Genomic DNA, 22,202 nt, shown 5'->3' with positions numbered 1-22,202 from the left:
GATCTCTAATTGAATCGATCATTAGATTGTTCAATTTCAAATGAACGATCCAATCAAAGATTTGATGATTCAACTCAAGCACCCACAGGAATTTTTACTCAATGGACTTTTCAGAATTACTCATATCCAGATATATAGTTATTTTTAAACTTTTAATTTTTTATTTCATATTTTTAAAAATTTTTTCTATATATTGTTTAATCGTTTTATGGCCCCTCCGATTTCCATTAGCGGAAGTCTCCATCCTTTTGTTAAAAAAAATTAATTTAGCTGTAAAGTGTTGGTCATGGGCCCACAGTTGTAGGCACAGGCCAAGCCTGGTTCACGTGGTTGACGAGAAGGTTCGCTTCGTTACGTCCTTCCGCTTTCCGTGCGACCGTAGAAACTCTCGCCGTAGGGAGGGAGGTCTAATTTCTCTACGAGGTGACGACATCTAATATCATGCAACGGCAGCGGGTTTGAATTGAGGAACACTTTTCCTCCTCCTTGCTCTATATATTCTTTTTCTTTTTCTTTGTTTCTAGCTCTATATATTCGTAAGCAAACTAAACCATATCAAGCCTCCCATGTATGGTTCCTTTTCTTTCTACTCGAGTTTCATCATCTCCCAACTAATTCCATCTTTTTTTTTTTTCCTAGTGACACATTTCTTTGCTTAATTTCAATCATGGCGTCGCTCGAATTCACCTCTACATGGGCCGTCGCGACCGTTTGCTTAGCACTGATCAGCGTCGGCATCCTTGTAGAACATGGCTTCCATCATCTAGCTAAGGTATGACATCCGACTGAATACATTCATTTCATTTGATCACTGCTTTTTTGCTCCATTTAATGATGACGGATGCCTAACCAGTGTCTCAAAAAGAGGAGGAGGAAGTCATTAATCCAAGCTCTTTCCCGGATAGAATCAGGTAGAGAGGAGATATTGTTGATTCATCGTTCTTCTTTGCCTATTTCCTTTTGCTTGGTTCTTGATAGGCTTGTCGGTTTTAGAGCTGATGCAGTTAGGCTTTGTATCTTTGCTGCTGACTGTTGCACAACAACCGATCTCGAAGATTTGCATACCAACGAGCCTAGGAGACACATTCCTTCCATGTAAGGATGCCCCTTCGAGCAATGCCGCAGCTACGAACTCGGCCTCGGCCTTGGAGGGATCCCCGTGCCAAGAGGAGGTAAGACGGATGGGAAAAATCTTACGGAATAATGGAAAGTACTGCTAGAGTTTGGCAGGGAAGTGCTAAGGTTGTGATGTTGGTTGGCTAGGGGAAGGTATCTCTGGTCTCTAGTGGAGGCATCAATGAGCTCCAGACGTTGATCTTTTCCTTAGCCCTCTCTCATGTACTCTCTTGCCTACTGACCATGGCCTTGGGATCGGCCAAGGTGAGTCCATCAACCGAGTCTGGTGCTCTTTTTTTTTTTCTGTTTTTCTTTTAAGAGAATTATGGTGGAAGGGGAGATACTATTAATGATATTAGAGAAATGATGTGAGAACTACCAAGATTAGATATTTGGGAAAATGAATGAAGGATGCCGGCATTGGCCGGCAACAGTACCCAGTTTGGCAAATGCTCATTGGATCTTAACTGCTTGCTTTTCTCGTGGTTCCATTGATTTCTGAAGAAAATTAAGTCCCATGTCTCTCTCAAAACCAAAAGGCCACGGCAATGTCGACAAACAAAGTCCCCAGTTCGGAAAACAGATGTACGGTCAACAGTGGAACATGTGAAAGGAGAAGCTTCCGCGCGCTGTTTCACATTTCAAACGTCTAATAGAAAGCTTTTGCTGTTGCCAATTGTTCAGATGAAGAAATGGGAGTCTTGGGAAGAAGAAACACGAAGCCTCGAGTATCAAGTTTCTTATGGTAATTAAGTTTACGTTCTGGACTTCCTCTATATGATTCACTTTAAAAAAAAAAGACTACTGCCTCTAAATTATTGACGTTGATCCCAATTTCATACTGTTACTAGCTATAGTGACAACCAATTGATTATGATCACTTTACTGCACGAAGTCAGCTTGTGCCTCTCTTCTTCTCTCCATCCTTCAATATTGCACAATGAGAGACCTTCTAATTTGTTGTTATTTCTAGTCTCATTCTTTCCTGCTGTGGCTCGATAAAACTGCTTAATTAGATTCACGAAGATTTAAGCTCAGGCGCCAAACAAGCTTTGGAAGGCGGCATTTGAGATTTTGGAGCAATCACAGATTGCTTCGTTGGCCTGTGAGATTTCTTCTTCTTCTTCTTCCTGCCAAGACATAGGCTACAAACTGCATGCTCTAGAGATTAACCGAGTTGTTGTGTTAATTTGCAGGTCTGCTTCCTCCGGCAGTTTATGGGATCAGTCAGCAAAGCCGACTATTTTGCACTCCGTCGTGGATTTATGGCTGTAACCCTTGCATTCTAATCTAAATAAATATGCCAACTTTTTCATAGTTCCTTGTATTGTTGTATTGTGTCTTGTTTTTTTGATGTTAGATTGTATTGTGTCTCGTTCATCAGGCCCATTTTTCTAAAAAGAGCAAGTTTAATTTTCACAAGTTTCTTAAGAGAGCATTGGATGAGGACATTGTCATGGTGGTGGGAACGAGGTAATATTCCTATCCATAATGTATTTCTGCCATGGTTGGTTCCAATCTTCCATACGTAGCAAGCTAATAAGCCCTGCCATTCTATTTGCAGTGTTTGGGTCTGGACATTTGCATTTCTTTTCATCTTCTTTAATGCTCGGAGTAATCTCTCTCTCTCTCTCTCTCTCAAGAATGGTTCTATCAAGTGCACCAATTTTTTTGAGGAATGCTTCTATTCATGGTGTCAAACCATCTTGATGGCATACAGGATGGTCTCAAAATGATTTAATGATTGCTGTTACGAAGCTCACCTTTCAAATTCTCACTGCTCTTTTTTTTTTATATGTACATCTGTATATATAATTTTTGGTAAACAGGTTTCTATAACTATTTTTGGCTGCCCTTTATTCCCCTAGTGGTAAGTAACCGGCTCTCTTCTCTGATAAGAAGCCCTTGTGAAAAGAAAGATAGCATTCCTTTCCACTCCCGATGCAGGTACTTCTGGCCGTGGGAACAAAGCTGGAAGATATCATCACTATAATGTGTCTGGAAAGCAGTGAACAGTCTGCTGTTGTGGTAGGATCCTTGCTGGTGAAGCCCAAAAACGATCTCTTCTGGTTTGGCCGCCCTCAGTTGGTTCTCCATCTCATCCATTTCATCCTATTTCAAGTTAGTCCTCGTTCACAATCTTGTCGAGCCATTCCATCTTTTACTGATGGTGATCTTCTGGTTGCGATGCTTACAAAAAGAGTTTATTGAGCCTTCGCAGAATTCCTTTCAGCTGGCGTTCTTTGCATGGACATGGGTAAGGGCCGGTGTCTTCATCCTCCTAACATTTTGTTGAAAGCTTTAACGTACCTAACTTCTTCGATTAAACAGTACAAGTTTGGATGGAGATCTTGCTTTCACAGAGAGAATGTCGACATCGTCCTAACCATAATCATCGGGATACTAGTTCAATTCTTATGTGGTTATGTAGCCCTGCCTCTATATGCATTAGTCTCACAGGTAAATTTCTGTTTCTGCACATGAAATGTTAATGCAAATCATTCAAGAAATGTGTTAACCTGGTTATGTTTGGATTAGATGGGTACGTTGATGCGCAAAGCAGTGTTCACCGAACGCGTCGTTAGGGGTCTGAAGAACTGGCACAAGATTGCAAGCCAAAATTTGGCACCCCAAGCATCTGGATCGCCTAATCCGACTGCTCGATCAAGCTCTCACAGTATTGACAATGCCTCCCCTACGGTGCCCTCACCATTAGAAGCTGATGCGCATGAAGCTAGCTTCCTTGAGTTTGTTAGCAGACAAAGGGGCACAGGGCTTGTGGGGGAGATAGTGGAAGAAGAGATCATACCTGGTACCAGCAATAGGGTAGCTTATGATGGTGAGATCTCTTTTCAGTGGTTGAATGAGAGAGAGAATTAGTTGGGAGGGTGTTTTTGTTGTTAAAGAGCTTCTTGAGCTCGGTGATCCTCTAAATTTCACAATTTAGTTGATTAGACATATTGGTTAACCTTAGCATCATATCTGAAATATTCCTTTGTACATAAAGAATATATTAGACCTTGACTCAATTGGCTTGTAACTTATCAGTTGTGGACTTATACCTTACTGCTTATACATAAGAAGGGAAGCAGTCTTTGCAAATCCATCTGATTGATGCATCAACCGCTCAAACATCTGCTAGGAAAGAATACATGCAGTCCCTGGATCAACATTTCAGGGACTTGAACCAAGACAGCCAACCAATGAATCTATCGACTCGGGATTTTATCAAAATAAACCGAAAGGAGCATGAAGAGATCATTTTTTAAGTTGTTGGAGAGATTTGATACTAAAAGCACTCTGAACTGAAAGCACCAACTCTGAAAGTAGCATGAATGATTACAATATTCATTTCATAGCGTTACAAGTGGTACAGAAAAAGACAAAACTACCATATTGAAATTATGTCATATAACTTTAACGTCTCTTAATAAATTTGGGTGGATTTTTCCACCCTTCAAGCCAAAAAAAAGAAAAAGCTCTCTTCTTTTTCTTGATGATGCTATGATGATGGAAGTACTGATGTATACCTTTCTTTCACGATCGATGAACAGTGGCAATCTGACACCATTTTGTCTGGTTTAATATTCCCATGTGAATTTTCAGCGTTGACCCTTTCGCCACGGATGCTTCTCAACCAACCAACACAGAAACCTTGACTCTTCTATAAAAAAATAAAAAAGATCATAAGAATGATGCAAGAACAAAGCCATGAAAAGAGAGAGCAAAAGCGGATCATGAGCACATGACCAATTTTAATGAAGGTGGCATGAGGTGACATGATGAGAAATCATCCATATTCAAAGCAAAAACCAGGTTTTCCATCATCCAGTGCAACTAGACCGCATATAGTTTCGCAAAGCATGGAAGCATCTAGTCTGGCTCAACCCACTCAGCCTTCAAGACATCTAATACAGGTGTTAATTCTATTTTTCAACATGTTATTAAAGTCACCGATCACATAACTTTCCGTGTCCTCTGTTCTGCTTTCTCTATGGTTGTTATCGCTCGTAGATCTTCTGTTTCACCTGCCTTATTTGGGGCGTAGCCAGGGCTTCGGCCTCGGCGGCTTTCAAAGTCTTTTTTTCTCATCGAGATCTTGATACCACGAGGACCTGCCCGTGTCCAACGTCCCTATCGATCCGACGAAGAAGAAACCCCTCCCATGTGTCTACATCGCTGCATCCTCCGCCGCTCGCCGTCCATGGCCACTCCACCTCCCTCGTCATCCTCGGCACCTTCCTCCTCTGGTTCGGCTGGTATGGATTCAACCCGGGTTCCTTCATCAACATCGGCAAGATCGGTCCATCTACGAGCACTGGTCCGCCGTTGGCCGAACCGCTGTAACCACCAGCGCGCTCCCCACGGCGGAGAAGAATTCTCTTGCAACCAAAGCTGCTTCTTTGTCTGAATAGTTGTCCACAGAACGGGCCCGCATTCTTAGGATCAGTGCGGACTTTGACAACTTCAGAAAAAGGACAGAGAGAGAAAGTCTCTCTCTGATGACAAATGCACAGGGACAAATTATAGAGAGCTTATTGCCTGTTTTAGACAATTTTGAAAGGACTAAAAGTCACCAGCACAGATGGAACGAAAGCTTTATTTTCAACGGGTGGTCCAGATTTGAAATGCGTGGGCATTGATTAAATATGAAGACCGAATATCCTCATTTAGATGCGCTCGATGGAAGTGCTTCTGGTCTGCTGGTACTGGAGTGATATACTCACACGTGGGTAACCACAGATCGAAGAAGGTATAAGTAGGAGAAGAAAAATAAACAACAGTTATCAGAGCATCTATAAACAATTTTTGTGGAGATCTTGAACTCAATGGGTGTTGAAACGGTGGAAACTTTGGCAATCCATTTGATCCTTTGCTTCATGAGACAATAATGCGCGAGGAGTCAATGAAGTTTGAAGCAAATTCTATTCTAGTACTCCTATTGAGGGAGTTAAGCTCCCTGAGCATCCGCTTTCGGTGTTTTTGTTCCTCCGTGTTGGTGACCCTCTCATTCCAAACCCCAGCAGCGGCACGTCAAATCGTACCGTCAGAAATTTGACGGATAAATTTGGCAGGCGCGACCTCGCTCCAAACTCCAGCAGCGGCGCGTTATACCGTCAGAAGCTTGGCGGATAAATTTGGCAGACGCGATCTCGTTCCAAACCTCAACAGCGGCACGTCAAACCGTACCGTCAGAATCTTGGCGGGTAAATTTGGCAGGCGTGATCTCGCTCCAAACCCCAGCAGAGGCGCGTCAAACCGTACCGTCAGAAATTTGACGAGTAAATTTGGCAGGCGCGATCTCTATCCAAACTTCAGCAATGACACGTCAAACCGTACCGTCAGAGATTTGACAAATAAATTTGGCAGGTGCGATCTCGCTCCAAACTTCAGCAATGACACGTCAAACCGTACCGTCAGAGATTTGACGGATAAATTTGGCAGGCGCGATCTCGCTCCAAACTCCAGCAATGACACGTCAAATCGTACCATCTGAAGCTTGACTAGTAAACTTGGCAGGCACGGTCCTGCTCTCGATCATAGAGGCATACATCTACATAGCACCGCCCTAGTCCTCAATCTCCGACTTTATTTGTTGTCCCCAGCTCCTTCATCCAGCTCGACGTCTCTTGCTCTTCTGCTATAGTACTTTCGTTTACGAGCATCGTTGAGCTTTGGTTGCCTTCTCTCTGAAATCTATCTTCGCTGCGGATGTATTCACCAAAGCTCATCCTCCTGGCGTCTTGCGATCTCTTATTTCCAAACTCAAGTTAGTGTCTACTTTTCCACCTTGAGTTTGAGGGGAATGTTAAAATCATATAATTGATTAGGAGGTTGATTAACTTGTGATTAATTGTGCCAAACTTAGTTGGCCTTACCAAATTTCATCTTGATTGATTTGTGATTGATTGTGTTAAACTTAGACGGCCTTACCAAACTTTATCAGCCTCCTAGTTCTATATAAAGACTGCCCCTGTACATTGTAATAGAAAGGTAGAAATACAACTCTTTTCTCTAATTCTTTTTTTCAACAACAAGTATACCACTTTCCCTTGATGTTGAAGAAGAATTGGAGGGCTCAAGAAAGCTAAGATAAATGTCATCCTCCTGCACCTCTGCCCATGTGCAATGAATAGAGCCATCTATTCAGATATTAATGAAGAAATTAAATCGGCTATCCTAGCGGTCTGGAAGAAACAACTAACCAAGTCCAGACTTTATAATTGCACCATCATTTCGATATCCATCAGCCATGGCAGATTCCCTAGAGTCAGTTCCGTCGTGGGCTCTTGCCATGGTGACCGCAGGCTTGATCTTCATAGCTCTGCTCATAGAACATGCCTTCCATCACCTTACTGCGGTGAGTTTGTGCATTTGCTAACGTTTTGGTGCTCAACGGTCTTCTGAAATGATTACGTCGATCAATTATGACCGAAGAGTTGGTTCTTGTATCAGTGCTCAATAGGGCTCTAAACCAGGTCAACGCAGGTAAGCAAGAGCTTTGGCTTTTGATGTCATGGTTGTTCACATAGTTTTTTTCCACCTCACCGATATATTTCTCTAAAGCGGTGAAGCTACAACCACGAGAAATTTAATCCGAAGATACAACAACTGCTTTTTAAGAAGCATGTTGGGAATGTGATGATCTATGACAAGCACAGTTGCTTGTCGAAATTTACATGGAGATATACTTTTCAAGAACACGTAAACATGTAATTATGCTCCTACCATCAAACTCCACTCCACATTGTTGATGTAACCTAAGTAAACTGGGTCTTCTGTGGGTCGGTCTCTCTTTCTCTCTCTCTCTGATTTGAAAATTGATCATTAATCCCCTAATAATTGAATTTTATACTTTTGTGCAGAAGCCCTGTGTTGGGAACTCTTTTTAACTTAAAAGAGTTTTGTTATGGGGGAATTGAGCCGCCATGCCCCACGTGATCGGCACGCGTATCCAGGAAAGCTACAGCTGCCCTATGATCCAGCACTCCGACCCCGAGTCGGACCTCCTCGGCTCCGCAGCCCGACCCCGGGTCGGCTGCCCTATGATCCAGCACTCCGACCCCGAGTCGGACCTCCTCGGCTCCGCAGCCCGACCCCGGGTCGGCTGCCCTATGATCCAGCACTCCGACCCCGAGTCGGACCTCCTCGGCTCCGCAGCCCGACCCCGGGTCGGCTGCCCTATGATCCAGCACTCCGACCCCGAGTCGGACCTCCTCGGCTCCGCAGCCCGACCCCGGGTCGGCTGCCCTATGATCCAGCATTCCGACCCCGAATCGGAGATCTTTTGATAACGACAGGCTATTCTCCAGAGGCACGCCGCGGCCTCCTGCTCCACTACTCCCTGCAACGGCTGTACCCGATGCTGCCCACGATCTCCTGTATCGACCGTACAAAGCGGAGCTCCACTACGCCCTGCCATGACCGTACCCGGCGCTGCTCCACGACGCCCCGTAACGGCCATGTCAGTGGCCATTCTATCGTGCCCCACGACGACAAACCCCCCTGAGAGACCTCCCAGCCAGGCATATATGCGGCTGGGGGGAGAAGGGGGGGGGGTAAGCAATACCTCCCAGAGCACTCTCTCCCACTTGTGATTATCATCTCTCCTCCTCCAATCTCCTCTGACTTGACCGTCGGAGGGCCATCACCACCCTGGTGGTGGTGCAAGGCTTGTTTGCAGGTTCCTTGGCGGAAGGTGGAGCGCAACCAGCACCAACCAAGACAACTCAGGCGGAACCCCGTTCACACCGTCGTGTCAATCGTTCTCGGTTTGGACCACCAGCAACAGTTGGCGCTAGAGGAAGGGCCTAATCTCAGAACGATCGTAATGGCACGGCGAGGTGGTCGCGGAGCTTCCAATGCTTCCGGTCGCGGAGCCTCTCGCGCCTCTGGCCGGGAGGCTGCTGCGTCCCCAACACACTCTCAGCAGCATTCCACCGCTTCTCCTCCCATTCAGACGGTCGAACCTGCTCAGTTCGACCAGCTAGCCCAGCAGGTTCGCACCCTCGCGGAGGCAGTGCAGAATCTGCAGGGTGTAATCTCTCGGGTGCCGCAGCGGGCTCAGGAGCCGCTGCTCCCCGAGCACTCGCCTCTTCCTCACAACCCGCGCTCCTTCCTCTCCCATGGAGAGGAGCGCCGGCGCGGGGAGGATTCTCGAGTGCGGTCCATTCTGCCAGGACCTTCTCATCGGAGCTGCGCGGGGTACGAGAGGCGGACCCGGGCGCGTTCTCAGACACCCCAGTCCTCGAGGGGCCCGCACTCCATTCGGTCCCCCTCGCGCCGCTCCTTGTCTCCCACCCACCGGTCGCGCTCCCTGGACCGACGGGTGGACGATCTCCACAGACAGCTCCAGGTCCTGAAGGGCCACTCCAAAGATCCCTTCGCCGACTTGGAAATCTCCTCCCAGCCGGCGCTTGCCTCAAGGATCCTGCGAACCCTAAACCCGCCGGGGTTCAAAATGCCGGCGATCGAACCCTACGACGGGGCGGCGGACCCACGGGACCACGTGGAGAGTTTCAGGACTCTTATGCTCCTCCATGGAGCATCGGATCCTCTCCTCTGCAAGGCCTTCCCGGCGACCCTCCGCGGCCCGGCAAGGGCGTGGTTCGCCGGCCTGGAGGCTAATTCCATCCAGTCCTTCCACCAGTTCACCCGTCTCTTCATCAGCCATTTCGCCGTCAGTAGCCGGCGAAGACTGGTCTCCGACTCCCTCTTCGATGTCCGGCAGAACGAGGGAGAGAGCCTGCGGGATTATCTCACCCGCTTCAACAAGGCAACACTGGAGGTCCGGAATTTGAGCCAGGAGGTGGCTCTCTCAGCCCTGAAGCGAGGCTTCCGGAAGGGCAGACTCACCTTCTCCCTGGACAAACGTCTGCCGCGGAGCTTCCCGGAGCTGTTGTCTCGGGCAAACCAGTATGCAGACGCCGAGGAGGCAGCCTCCCACCGGAACAAGGAGGCCGCCGAAGCCCCTCTAAAGCCCGGGAAGAAAAGGCGAAAAGAGGCACCCCAGAGGAGGAGCCCGACGCCTCAACGCCGGCGCAGAAGCCCGTCACCAGCAAGGAACCACGGCGCCACACGCCCTCGTTCTCCGCACCGACGCTTCAACCGGTACACCCCACTCCTGGCCCCCCGGGCCCAGATCCTCATGGAGGTCAAGGGGCGGGAGGACCTCCCGGTCCCGAGGCAGATGAAGAAGATCCCTGGGAGGAAGCCTTCTCGGGCGTACTGTGAGTACCACCGAGACCACGGCCACGATACCGAAGACTGCTTCCAGCTTCGGGACGAGATCGAGGCTCTCATTCGCCGAGGACGTCTCGGTCGATATGTAAACGACCGACGTCCCCCCGCAGACCCGCGTCCAGCCAACCCGGCCCCTCAGGAGCCTCGGGAGCAGAATCGACCCGTTGCGGGAGTGATCCACACCATCACTGGGGGCTGCTCTCGGCCCGTGAGGAACGCAGGGGGCTCGGCGGAAGTATCAGGAGTGGCCGTCGCGAAGAGGCAGCGGGTCGGAAATGTAATCACTTTTTGTGATGAAGATATAAAGGGGGTTCAGACTCCCCACGATGACGCCATGGTGATCTCTCTCACTATGGCGGACTATGATGTAAGGCGTGTTCTTGTGGATAGTGGAAGCTCAGCTGATATTTTGTATTACGAGGCCTTCCAAAAGATGGGCTTTTCCCGACAATTGTTGCACAAAACATCCACCCCCCTCATAGGATTCACTGGAGACGCTATCTCGGCCGAAGGTGTCATCGAGCTGCCTGTGACTGCGGGCATTGCACCCGCAGAAGCCACGGTGCGGCTCGGGTTCTTGGTCGTCCGTGTCCCCTCGGCCTACAACGCTATCCTCGGACGACCCGGACTGAACGCCCTTCGCGCGGTGGTTTCTACCTACCATTTGCTCATGCGGTTCCCCACAGCGGCCGGGATTGGAGAGGTCCGAGGTGACCAGCCGACCGCACGGCAGTGTTTCCTAGCAACTCTCAAAGGGAAGAAGCCCATGGAGGCCCTAAGCGTCGAGTCACTTGACGCCAGAGACGAAGTGGCCTTGCGGCACGGGGAGCCGGCCGAGGGCGTAATCGAAGTTCCCCTCGAAGAAGGCCGCCCGGACCGCACGGTCCGGGTCGGTGCCAACCTCGACTTGGAAGCTCGGCTCCGGTTAGTGGAATTCCTCCGAGCCAATGCAGATGTGTTTGCCTGGTCGGCGGCCGATGTACCTGGGATCGACCCGGAGGTCGTTTCTCACGCCCTCAACGTCGACCCGACCCACCGACCAGTAAAGCAAAAGAAGAGACACTGTGCCCCGGATCGGATCCGGGTGGTCGACCAGGAGGTAGACAAACTCTTGGAGGCAGGTTTCATAAGAGAGGTGAGCTACCCCGAGTGGCTGGCAAACGTCGTACTTGTCCGGAAGGCGAGCGGGAAGTGGAGGATGTGCGTCGACTACACCGACCTGAACAAGGCGTGCCCCAAGGATAGCTTTCCGCTTCCACGGATAGACCAACTGGTCGACGCGACTTCCGGATATCAGCTACTGTCTTTTATGGACGCCTTCTCCGGCTACAACCAAATAATGATGACTCCACAGGACGAGGAGAAAACTGCCTTCATAACAGACCGGGGGCTGTACTGTTACAAGGTAATGCCCTTCGGTCTGAAGAACGCTGGCGCCACTTACCAGCGCCTCGTCAATAAAATCTTCAAGGAGCAGATCGGCCGGAATATGGAGGTGTACGTGGACGATATGCTGGTAAAAAGCCGCCATGCAGACCAGCACATTGCAGATCTGGAGGAGACTTTCACCACCTTGCGAAAGTTTCGCATGAAGCTAAACCCAGCGAAGTGCGCTTTTGGTGCTTCGGCCGGGAGGTTCCTCGGTTTCATTGTCAACCAGCGCGGGATCGAGGCCAACCCGGACAAGATCAAAGCCATCCAAGATATGTCCCCTCCGACCAAAGTGAAGGAGGTTCAGGAGCTCGCTGGAAGGGTCGCCGCGCTCGGACGATTTGTGGCAAAGTCGGCCGAACGCTGCCAACCATTCTTCAAGGTGTTGAAGCGCCCAAAAGACTTCCTCTGGACGGCCGAATGCCATGCGGCGTTCGACCAGCTCAAGGAGTACATGGCGTCTCCTCCCCTGCTGTCCAAGCCGCAAGAGGGGGAGATGCTCTACCTTTACCTGGCGGTCTCCCCAACCGCAGTCAGCGCAGTACTGGTTCGGGAAGAGGCAAGACTTCAGAAGCCTGTATACTACATCAGCCGAGTCCTCCGGGATGCCGAGACGCGGTACACGAAGGCTGAGAAGATCGCCTTCGCGCTGCTGACTGCGACCAGGAGGCTTCGCCCCTATTTCCAGGCTCATTCTGTCACCCTTTTGACCGATCAACCACTGCGGCAGATTCTCAGCAATCCAGAGAATGCGGGACGGCTGGTGAAGTGGGCAGTAGAACTTGGTGAGTTCGACATCCGCTACCAGCCCCGACCAGCCATCAAGGCCCAGGTACTCGCGGACTTTCTCGCTGAGTGCACTGTGCAGGAGGCGGAACCTAAGCCGCCGGAGACACCCAGCCTCGATCTCCCGATCTGGACGCTCCACATTGACGGATCGTCGAACCCTGAAGGTGGAGGGGCTGGGCTGGTCCTCACCAATCCCGATGGAGTGATAGCCGAGTATGCCTTGAGGTTCGGATTTCCAGTGACCAACAATGAGGCGGAGTACGAGGCCCTAGTCGCGGGACTCAAACTCGCCAAGGAGCTCGGCATCCGGCGTCTGAAAGTCTTCACCGACTCCCAGCTGGTGGTCGGGCAGGTTCGAGGGGAGTTCGAGGCGCGGAGCCCGACCATGCAGAGCTACGTCCGGAAGGTGCAAACACTCATTCCCGACCTCGGCAGTGTTGACATTCAGCAGGTCCCGAGGAGCGAAAATGCCAGGGCCGACAGGTTGTCCCGCCTAGTGGACGCAGACGCGCACAACTTGTCGAGGGCAATCTACCTGGAGACCCTGGATGCCCCGAGCATTGACGGGGCTGGAGCGGTGATGGCAATTGATCCGGAGCCGTCTTGGATGGACCCGCTCGTCGCCTACCTCGCCGAAGGAATCCTCCCTGAAGACGAAGATCAAGCCCGGCGGCTTGTAAAGAAGTCCGCCCACTACGTACTTTATGAAGGGAGGCTGTATCGGACCTCGTTTACCGCCCCCCTCTTAAGGTGCCTCCGCCCCGCGGAAGCGGCCTACGCCCTCGGCGAAGTCCACGAAGGCATCTGCGGATCGCACTTGGGGGCTAGGTCCTTGGCGCATAAGATCATGAGGCAAGGCTACTATTGGCCGACCTTGATGGAGGACTCGAAGGACCACGTGCGGAAATGCGACGCCTGCCAGCGCCACGCCAACGTCCAGAGAGTCCCCTCTATCCCCTTGGCGCCAATCACCGCGCCCTGGCCCTTCGCACAATGGGGAATGGATATCCTCGGACCATTCCCCGTCGCTTCGGCCCAGCGGAAATTTTTGATTGTCGCCATCGACTACTTCACCAAGTGGGTGGAGGCAGAGCCACTGGCCACCATCACGGAGGCACAAGTCCGGAAGTTCGTGAAGAAGAACATCATTGTCCGATTTGGAGTACCTCGGGTCCTCATCTCGGATAACGGTCGACAGTTTGATAACAAGCACTTCCGGGACTTCTGCGAGGAATTCGGGATCGAGCATCGGTTCACATCCGTGTCGCATCCCCAAACCAACGGCGAGGCCGAGGTCACAAATCGGACAATCCTCCAAGGTATCAAAGCGCGGATCGGCCGGACGGGGCAAGCTTGGGTCGAGGAACTCGAGAATGTCCTTTGGGCGTATCGGACCACACAACGGAGTCCTACTGGAGAGACGCCTTTCAGCCTAACCTATGGCACGGAAGCCGTTGCCCCCGTGGAGCTCGGACTCCCCTCGCCTCGGGTGGCCGCGCACCGATCCGAGGCCAATTCAGAGCAACTCCGAGGGAACTTGGATCTCTTGGAAGAGGCAAGGGAAATGGCTCAGGTACGGATGGCAATGTATCAGCAGAGGGTGGCCCGGTATTACAACTCCAAAGTCCGACCGAAGCTTTTCAGAATTGGAGATCTGGTGCTGAGGCGAGCTAAGGCATCTCAACCTACGGAAGGTGGGAAGCTAGCGCCAAATTGGGAAGGCCCGTATAAAGTTCGTTGGGTAAACCGACCTGGCTCCTACCAGTTGGAAGCCCTAGATGGCCGAGAAGTTCCAAGGGGCTGGAATTCCGCTAACCTGCGGATGTATTACCAGTAGAACAACAAGGCCAGAAAGACAATTTAAAAAGGTGCAATACTTTTCATTTCAATAATTTCTGGTTACAGTGGCGTGCTCGTGTGATTACAAGGAATTCCCAGAGGGGAATTAGGGAGTAAAGAAAGTAAAGAAGAGGTGGGGACCCAAACCCTCAACCCAGGGCGGCTGCAGTCCCACCAGAAGTGGGTGCTTCTAACCGGAGGCGCCATCCAGCACCTCACCAAAAAGAGGAGGAGCCGCCGCAGAAGAAGCTCCCGCTGCCCCCAGGGGAACGCCGCCTCCAAAGGATATTCCCATCTTCCCCAGTGGTAGGAAAGAGAAGGGATTCGAGGGGGAAGAGTATATGGAGGCGCGGTCCCGGATTGAGCGTCCGGCGCAGAGCTCAACCGGGAGGCTGAACTTCAAGGAGGGGAGATGTGATCCCGGATGAAACGCCTAGAGCGGAGTTCCGCCGGGGAGACCCTCCTTGTTGATCCCAGATGAAACGGCTAGTTGGCTGAAGTTGTAAGGGGAGCGCCTCCCCTTTCCTTCGACAGGAGTCTCTCAGTCATATGCCAAGGAGGAGGTCTGCGATCCATGGCAACCTGCAGCTCTGGCTTAGCAAATTCCATCGTACCTGCACCTGTATTTATAGCCAAGCTGCGGCCCCCTGGTAGTTCCGATACGGGTGGCTCCAATAAATGCAGGCGCACTGAATCCGGAGCCGTTCCGGCTCCCGAGGCGTATCTCCCCGCGATTTCCTAAGCGTCATTCTCCTTAAATCGCATTCTTTGTGCAGGACGATCCGGGTGACGTATACCCCTAGGTCCACGTGTCTCTGCTCGCGCCCAGGCCGCATCCTCCTCGAAGAACCCGCGTATCGCGGCCGCTCAACTAACACTCCTCACCAGCAGCAACTGGCGATCCGATTTCCCAGGTAACGCATTAATTAGCGTTTAATACCCTTCTCGTGTTCCCCCCAGGCAACGCTTGGAGGAGAGGAGAAACACGGTCGCGGCTGGGCACAGAGAAACCCCGATGGGCGGCGAGCGACAAGTGGCCGACCAACGAGCGGAATTTCCCTGAGGCTTGACAACCCTCAGATGCCTGGCTAACCCGATGATCATCCCGGGAGCAGACTAGCCGGAAGCCCCGACCGGTCGCCTCGGCTTGCGCCAGCCTAGGCCGACCAACGAGTGGAATCTCCCGAGGCTCGGCCCTCGGATGCCTGGCTAACCCGATGATCATCCCGGGAGCAGACTAGCCGGAAGCCCCGACCGGTCGCCTCGGCTTGCGCCAGCCTAGGCCGACCAACGAGTGGAATCTCCCGAGGCTCGGCCCTCGGATGCCTGGCTAACCCGATGATCATCCCGGGAGCAGACTAGCCGGAAGCCCCGACCGGTCGCCTCGGCTTGCGCCAGCCTTGGCCGACCAACGAGCGGAATTTCCCTGAGGCTTGACAACCCTCAGATGCCTGGCTAACCCGATGATCATCCCGGGAGCAGACTAGCCGGAAGCCCCGACCGGTCGCCTCGGCTTGCGCCAGCCTAGGCCGACCAACGAGTGGAATTTCCCTGAGGCTTGACAACCCTCAGATGCCTGGCTAACCCGATGATCATCCCGGGAGCAGACTAGCCGGAAGCCCCGACCGGTCGCCTCGGCTTGCGCCAGCCTTGGCCGACCAACGAGCGGAATTTCCCTGAGGCTTGACAACCCTCAGATGCCTGGCTAACCCGATGATCATCCCGGGAGCAGACTAGCCGGAAGCCCCGACCGGTCGCCTCGGCTTGCGCCAGCCTTGGCCGACCAACGAGCGGAATTTCCCTGAGGCTTGACAACCCTCAGATGCCTGGCTAACCCGATGATCATCCCGGGAGCAGACTAGCCGGAAGCCCCGACCGGTCGCCTCGGCTTGCGCCAGCCTAGGCCGACCAACGAGTGGAATCTCCCGAGGCTCGGCCCTCGGATGCCTGGCTAACCCGATGATCATCCCGGGAGCAGACTAGCCGGAAGCCCCGACCGGTCGCCTCGGCTTGCGCCAGCCTTGGCCGACCAACGAGCGGAATTTCCCTGAGGCTTGACAACCCTCAGATGCCTGGCTAACCCGATGATCATCCCGGGAGCAGACTAGCCGGAAGCCCCGACCGGTCGCCTCGGCTTGCGCCAGCCTAGGCCGACCAACGAGTGGAATTTCCCTGAGGCTTGACAACCCTCAGATGCCTGGCTAACCCGATGATCATCCCGGGAGCAGACTAGCCGGAAGCCCCGACCGGTCGCCTCGGCTTGCGCCAGCCTTGGCCGACCAACGAGCGGAATTTCCCTGAGGCTTGACAACCCTCAGATGCCTGGCTAACCCGATGATCATCCCGGGAGCAGACTAGCCGGAAGCCCCGACCGGTCGCCTCGGCTTGCGCCAGCCTAGGCCGACCAACGAGTGGAATCTCCCGAGGCTCGGGCCTCGGATGCCTGGCTAACCCGATGATCATCCCGGGAGCAGACTAGCCGGAAGCCCCGACCGGTCGCCTCGGCTTGCGCCAGCCTTGGCCGACCAACGAGCGGAATTTCCCTGAGGCTTGACAACCCTCAGATGCCTGGCTAACCCGATGATCATCCCGGGAGCAGACTAGCCGGAAGCCCCGACCGGTCGCCTCGGCTTGCGCCAGCCTTGGCCGACCAACGAGCGGAATTTCCCTGAGGCTTGACAACCCTCAGATGCCTGGCTAACCCGATGATCATCCCGGGAGCAGACTAGCCGGAAGCCCCGACCGGTCGCCTCGGCTTGCGCCAGCCTTGGCCGACCAACGAGCGGAATTTCCCTGAGGCTTGACAACCCTCAGATGCCTGGCTAACCCGATGATCATCCCGGGAGCAGACTAGCCGGAAGCCCCGACCGGTCGCCTCGGCTTGCGCCAGCCTAGGCCGACCAACGAGTGGAATCTCCCGAGGCTCGGGCCTCGGATGCCTGGCTAACCCGATGATCATCCCGGGAGCAGACTAGCCGGAAGCCCCGACCGGTCGCTTCGGCTTGCGCCAGCCTTGGTCGACCAGCGAGCGGAAGAATTTCCTGAGGCCTAACCCTCGGATGCCTGGCTTAGCGCCGGAAGAATTCCCTGAGGACTAACCCTCGGATGCCTGGCCTAGCGCCGGAAGAATTCCCTGAGGACTAACCCTCGGATGCCTGGCCTAGCGCCGGAAGAGTTGCCTGAGGCCTAACCCTCGGATGCCTGGCTCAGCGCCGGAAGAATTTCCTGAGGCCTAACCCTCGGATGCCTGGCTTAGCGCCGGAAGAATTCCCTGAGGACTAACCCTCGGATGCCTGGCCTAGCGCCGGAAGAATTCCCTGAGGACTAACCCTCGGATGCCTGGCCTAGCGCCGGAAGAGTTGCCTGAGGCCTAACCCTCGGATGCCTGGCTCAGCGCCGGAAGAGTTTCCTGAGGCCTAACCCTCGGATGCCTGGCTTAGCGCCGGAAGAATTTCCTGAGGCCTAACCCTCGGATGCCTGGCTTAGCGCCGGAAGAGTTTCCTGAGGCCTAACCCTCGGATGCCTGGCCTAGCGCCGGAAGAGTTTCCTGAGGCCTAACCCTCGGATGCCTGGCTCAGCGCCGGAAGAGTTTCCTGAGGCCTAACCCTCGGATGCCTGGCTTAGCGCCGGAAGAATTTCCTGAGGCCTAACCCTCGGATGCCTGGCTTAGCGCCGGAAGAATTTCCTGAGGCCTAACCCTCGGATGCCTGGCTTAGCGCCGGAAGAATTTCCTGAGGCCTAACCCTCGGATGCCTGGCTTAGCGCCGGAAGAGTTTCCTGAGGTTTAACCCTCGGATGCCTGGCCTAGCGCCGGAAGAACTTCAGGAATCAAAAGTCAGCAAGAAGCAACCAAGAGCTAAAAAAAAAAAAAAAGAGGACGAGGGCGAGATGAAGAAATATTCAACGTGCATTAATTTTCAGGGCCGAGGCCCATACAATTGGGCAAAACGCCGACATACAAAAATAAAAAAGACAATGGAAGGTACAAGAGGTCAGCTTGGAGGAACTCCCGAGTCGGGAACGCCGGGCTCGTCAGCGGGAGGTAGGGAAGCAGCAGGAGAACCAGCAGGCGATGGCGCCGGAGAGGAGTCCAGGAGGGAGATCTCGCTCAGGTCAACTTCGGGATACTTAGCCGACACCCTTGCCAGGCCCTCCTCGAAGCCCAAGGTGAAGGCTTCGGCCCCCGCGTCCGACGCGTCATGGACAAACTCGTCAGACTGGCGATAGGTCCGCACTGCCTCCGACATATCATGGGCGAACTCGGCGGACTGGCGATAAGCCTCTACCGCCTGACGCCCGATTTCCGCCCTCTTCTCGGCCAGCTCCGCCTCAGCTCGCTCCATAATCTGAGCCTTGGCCTCCAAGACCTTCGCCACAATCCGGCCTTCGGCCTCAGAGGAGACCCTCAGCAGATCAGCCTGAGCCTCTTTATGCTTCGCCTCGGTAGCAACCCGAGCGGCCTCGGCTTCCTTCAGGCGCGAACGGAGCTCTTGGACGTCCGTGCATGACTTCTCCAGGGCCGACTCCAGTTCGCCTAGTTTGGCTTCAAAAGAGCGGATTCGGTCGCAGGCGTTGTCGGCAGACCGCTGGGCCTTCTCCCACCGCTCTCGATAGTCCGCGATCTTCCGGGACTGCTTTTCAGCCCGTTCCTCCGCCTTCTTGACCCTGCTTTCGAGGCCCGAGGCGGCTTTGAGTTGCTCCCGAGCCTCTGACAGTTGCTCCTCCAGGGCGGCGAAGCCGAGTGCCCGCTCTTCGGCCTCCCGGAGCCTCGCCTCGAGGTCCCCGGTCGTCCTGCCTGCCGCAGCCCGGCCTCCCTCTTCCATTGCTTTCAGCCGGTCCTCGGCCTTCGCCAAAAGCCCCGCCTGTTCCTTGTAGCACTCCTCCAGACGGATCATGTACTGGGCGAGCTAAGAAATAGGAAAAATAAGGGAGTCAGGCGGAGAACAACAGAGCCAATAAATGGTGAAAGACGGCCAGAAGAACACTCACCGACATGAGACAGACGCAGCTGGCGGCCCCAACGTCAGAGACATCCAACTCCCGGACCCGCCGACGGTCCTTCTCCAGCAACACTGTTTCGATGAGATTTCGGGCGCCATCGGTAGTGAAGGCAGACCCCGATTTCTCCCCGGAGCCGGATGGTGGTTCTGCAGCCTTACCCTTATCCATCGCCTGGGGAAGAGTCCGACTGATCGCGCTCGGGGCGGGGGTCGCCCCAGGAATTGATAGGGTCCCGCTCGGCCGGGGCCTCGGCGCGTCCCTCCTCGAGTCATCAGGAGCCGACCGAGTCGAAGGCCGGGTCGGGGACCGATCACGTCCGACCCGTCCGTCTTGAGCAGGCTCAGGTGGCACCTCCGGAGTAGCGGCAACCTTACCACCGGAGGGCTGGTACAGCGTCAGCTGCCGGTCGGTGCCCACGACATCCCCCTGACCGGTGGGCCCGGACTCGTCGGTCGGCATCGGAGGTATCTCCTTACGGGACTTCTTCGCCGGTGGGGCCCCGCTCGGAAGAGCTCGTTTCCTCCTCCGGACTGCTTCCAGCAGGGACGCCCTACCAACAGCCTTCGACTTCACCGACCGCATGACGTCGTCGACCTCTGCAAGAAGGACGGGATGGTCAGGGACTGAGAAACCGAAAGGAAGAAGGAACGAAAGAGAAGAAAAGAGCTAAAGAAACGATGGCGGACTCACGGTCGGTGGGGACCGAGCTCAAACCGACGTTCACCAAGGTATCCTCAGAAATGAGGCGGCCCACCGGGGGAAGCTGGCCCTCGGCGACCAACCCCTTCAAGGCGGCGACGCCCTCGGATTCCTCCCTCGACAACTTCGACAGGCCAATTGGGGACTTCACCGGCGTCCCCCAGATTGCCCTGATTTCCCAGGAGGGGTCTGCATCAACGAAAAAGAAGCGCTCCTTCCAGTGGTGAATGGAGGTAGGACCCTCCTTGACAAGGCCGCACCCTCGCCGCGCTGCGAAGCACCACCACCCTTTGTCCTGGGGGTGGCCGCTCAGGCCGTAGAGCTCCCAGAAAACGTTCAAGGTGGCGGGAATCGCATGCAAGCGACAGAGAACCTGGAAGACCGTCAGAGCACGCCACGAGTTCGGCACCAGTTGCGTCGGTGCCATTCCTAAACCCCGGAGCACCTGTAAGACTAGGTCTGAAGGGGGAAAGCGGAACCCGGCTTGGAGGATGCCCTCATTGATGGCGATCTTCCCTCGGGGAGGATGAGACATCCTCTCCTCAGGCCCTGGGAGCGTGACATTGCAGGCCTCGGGAAGGTGGTACCGAGCCACAAATCCGTCTAAGTCCTCGGCGACCAGTTTTGACTTGATGCTATCTGCTCCCACTTCGCCCATCCCTAATGGCCAATCTACGGTCAGGACGGGGTCAAGAAGGAGGGAAAGGCCGGAACGACTGGGGTGCACTAGTACAAAAAGAAAAAGTATGAAGAGCTCAAAGTAGAAGAGTGGGAAACTCACTTGAAGAGGAGGAAGAACGGCTCCGAGAGCGTCAAAGGAAAAGCAAGCGAACGTTTCGGCGGCAACAATGGTAGCGCAAAGGAGAAACTCGAAAATGTCCGTAAAGAAGAAGACGGACGGGGGAGGGCCCCCGATTAAATAGGCGAAAGGGCAAGTGACACCTCGATGACGCCAGAAGACGCCTGGCCGCCGAAGGGTCGCTCGCACCCCAAAGGCGAATCGACACCATTGAGGAAGGATGTCCGCCGAAATCCTCAGGTTGCCAGGTCAGCAGCAACCGCCATACGCCATAAAGAAGGCGGGAAGCTTGAAGCGCGCGCGCCTCTCCGAAGGATGGCGGCAATCTCGAAACATCACTCCCTTCACCTGTTCCCCTTCTGGTTCCAGGCTCGGAAGTGGGGGGCTACTGTTATGGGGGAATTGAGCCGCCATGCCCCACGTGATCGGCACGCGTATCCAGGAAAGCTACAGCTGCCCTATGATCCAGCACTCCGACCCCGAGTCGGACCTCCTCGGCTCCGCAGCCCGACCCCGGGTCGGCTGCCCTATGATCCAGCACTCCGACCCCGAGTCGGACCTCCTCGGCTCCGCAGCCCGACCCCGGGTCGGCTGCCCTATGATCCAGCACTCCGACCCCGAGTCGGACCTCCTCGGCTCCGCAGCCCGACCCCGGGTCGGCTGCCCTATGATCCAGCACTCCGACCCCGAGTCGGACCTCCTCGGCTCCGCAGCCCGACCCCGGGTCGGCTGCCCTATGATCCAGCACTCCGACCCCGAGTCGGACCTCCTCGGCTCCGCAGCCCGACCCCGGGTCGGCTGCCCTATGATCCAGCATTCCGACCCCGAATCGGAGATCTTTTGATAACGACAGGCTATTCTCCAGAGGCACGCCGCGGCCTCCTGCTCCACTACTCCCTGCAACGGCTGTACCCGATGCTGCCCACGATCTCCTGTATCGACCGTACAAAGCGGAGCTCCACTACGCCCTGCCATGACCGTACCCGGCGCTGCTCCACGACGCCCCGTAACGGCCATGTCAGTGGCCATTCTATCGTGCCCCACGACGACAAACCCCCCTGAGAGACCTCCCAGCCAGGCATATATGCGGCTGGGGGGAGAAGGGGGGGGGTAAGCAATACCTCCCAGAGCACTCTCTCCCACTTGTGATTATCATCTCTCCTCCTCCAATCTCCTCTGACTTGACCGTCGGAGGGCCATCACCACCCTGGTGGTGGTGCAAGGCTTGTTTGCAGGTTCCTTGGCGGAAGGTGGAGCGCAACCAGCACCAACCAAGACAACTCAG

At 54.2% G+C, this 22,202-nt stretch overlaps 2 protein-coding genes across 2 annotated transcripts; one reads left to right on the top strand and one right to left on the bottom strand.

Annotated features, from left to right (window-relative positions):
• Positions 1–441: 441 nt before the first annotated feature.
• LOC103720249 (MLO-like protein 2) lies at positions 442–4,594 on the top strand. The gene is made up of 14 exons (XM_026809664.4): positions 442–772; positions 854–911; positions 994–1,172; positions 1,264–1,380; positions 1,801–1,861; positions 2,133–2,221; positions 2,313–2,387; positions 2,501–2,589; positions 2,681–2,730; positions 2,946–2,986; positions 3,064–3,237; positions 3,338–3,373; positions 3,448–3,576; positions 3,655–4,594. The coding sequence occupies exons 1-14, from the start codon at positions 668–670 to the stop codon at positions 3,994–3,996; spliced, it is 1,545 nt and encodes a 514-aa protein (XP_026665465.3). The 5' UTR covers positions 442–667; the 3' UTR covers positions 3,997–4,594.
• A 610-nt stretch (positions 4,595–5,204) lies between these two features.
• Positions 5,205–21,142, bottom strand: LOC149768737 (uncharacterized). Its single transcript, XM_089926466.1, has 3 exons — positions 20,110–21,142; positions 19,789–20,015; positions 5,205–5,615 (listed from the first exon to the last, which is right to left on the bottom strand). The coding sequence occupies exons 1-3, from the start codon at positions 20,774–20,776 to the stop codon at positions 5,205–5,207; spliced, it is 1,305 nt and encodes a 434-aa protein (XP_089782592.1). The 5' UTR covers positions 20,777–21,142.
• Between the last annotated feature and the right edge of the window lie 1,060 nt (positions 21,143–22,202).

Source organism: Phoenix dactylifera, chromosome 1 (assembly GCF_051530095.1).
Source record: "Phoenix dactylifera cultivar Ajwa chromosome 1, Ajwa_hap1_PhDact_Kaust_v1.1, whole genome shotgun sequence".
In the NCBI taxonomy this organism is placed as follows: domain Eukaryota; kingdom Viridiplantae; phylum Streptophyta; class Magnoliopsida; order Arecales; family Arecaceae; genus Phoenix; species Phoenix dactylifera.
This window is presented reverse-complemented; position numbering and strand designations above follow the sequence as displayed.

Bases quoted from the DNA above. Each gene is read 5' to 3' on its own strand.
- LOC103720249 (XM_026809664.4), top strand. From the start codon at position 668: ATGGCGTCGCTCGAATTCACCTCTACATGGGCCGTCGCGACCGTTTGC. The intron at 2,388-2,500 runs GTAACCCTTGCA...CTCGTTCATCAG, and splicing joins TCCGTCGTGGATTTATGGCT to GCCCATTTTTCTAAAAAGAG. The intron at 3,374-3,447 runs GTAAGGGCCGGT...TCGATTAAACAG, and splicing joins CGTTCTTTGCATGGACATGG to TACAAGTTTGGATGGAGATC.
- LOC149768737 (XM_089926466.1), bottom strand. From the start codon at position 20,776: ATGGGCGAAGTGGGAGCAGATAGCATCAAGTCAAAACTGGTCGCCGAG. The intron at 20,016-20,109 runs GTGAGTCCGCCA...TCCTTCTTGCAG, and splicing joins GAGCTCGGTCCCCACCGACC to AGGTCGACGACGTCATGCGG. The intron at 5,616-19,788 runs GTTGCCGCTACT...ATTTGTCATCAG, and splicing joins ACCAGCCCTCCGGTGGTAAG to AGAGAGACTTTCTCTCTCTG.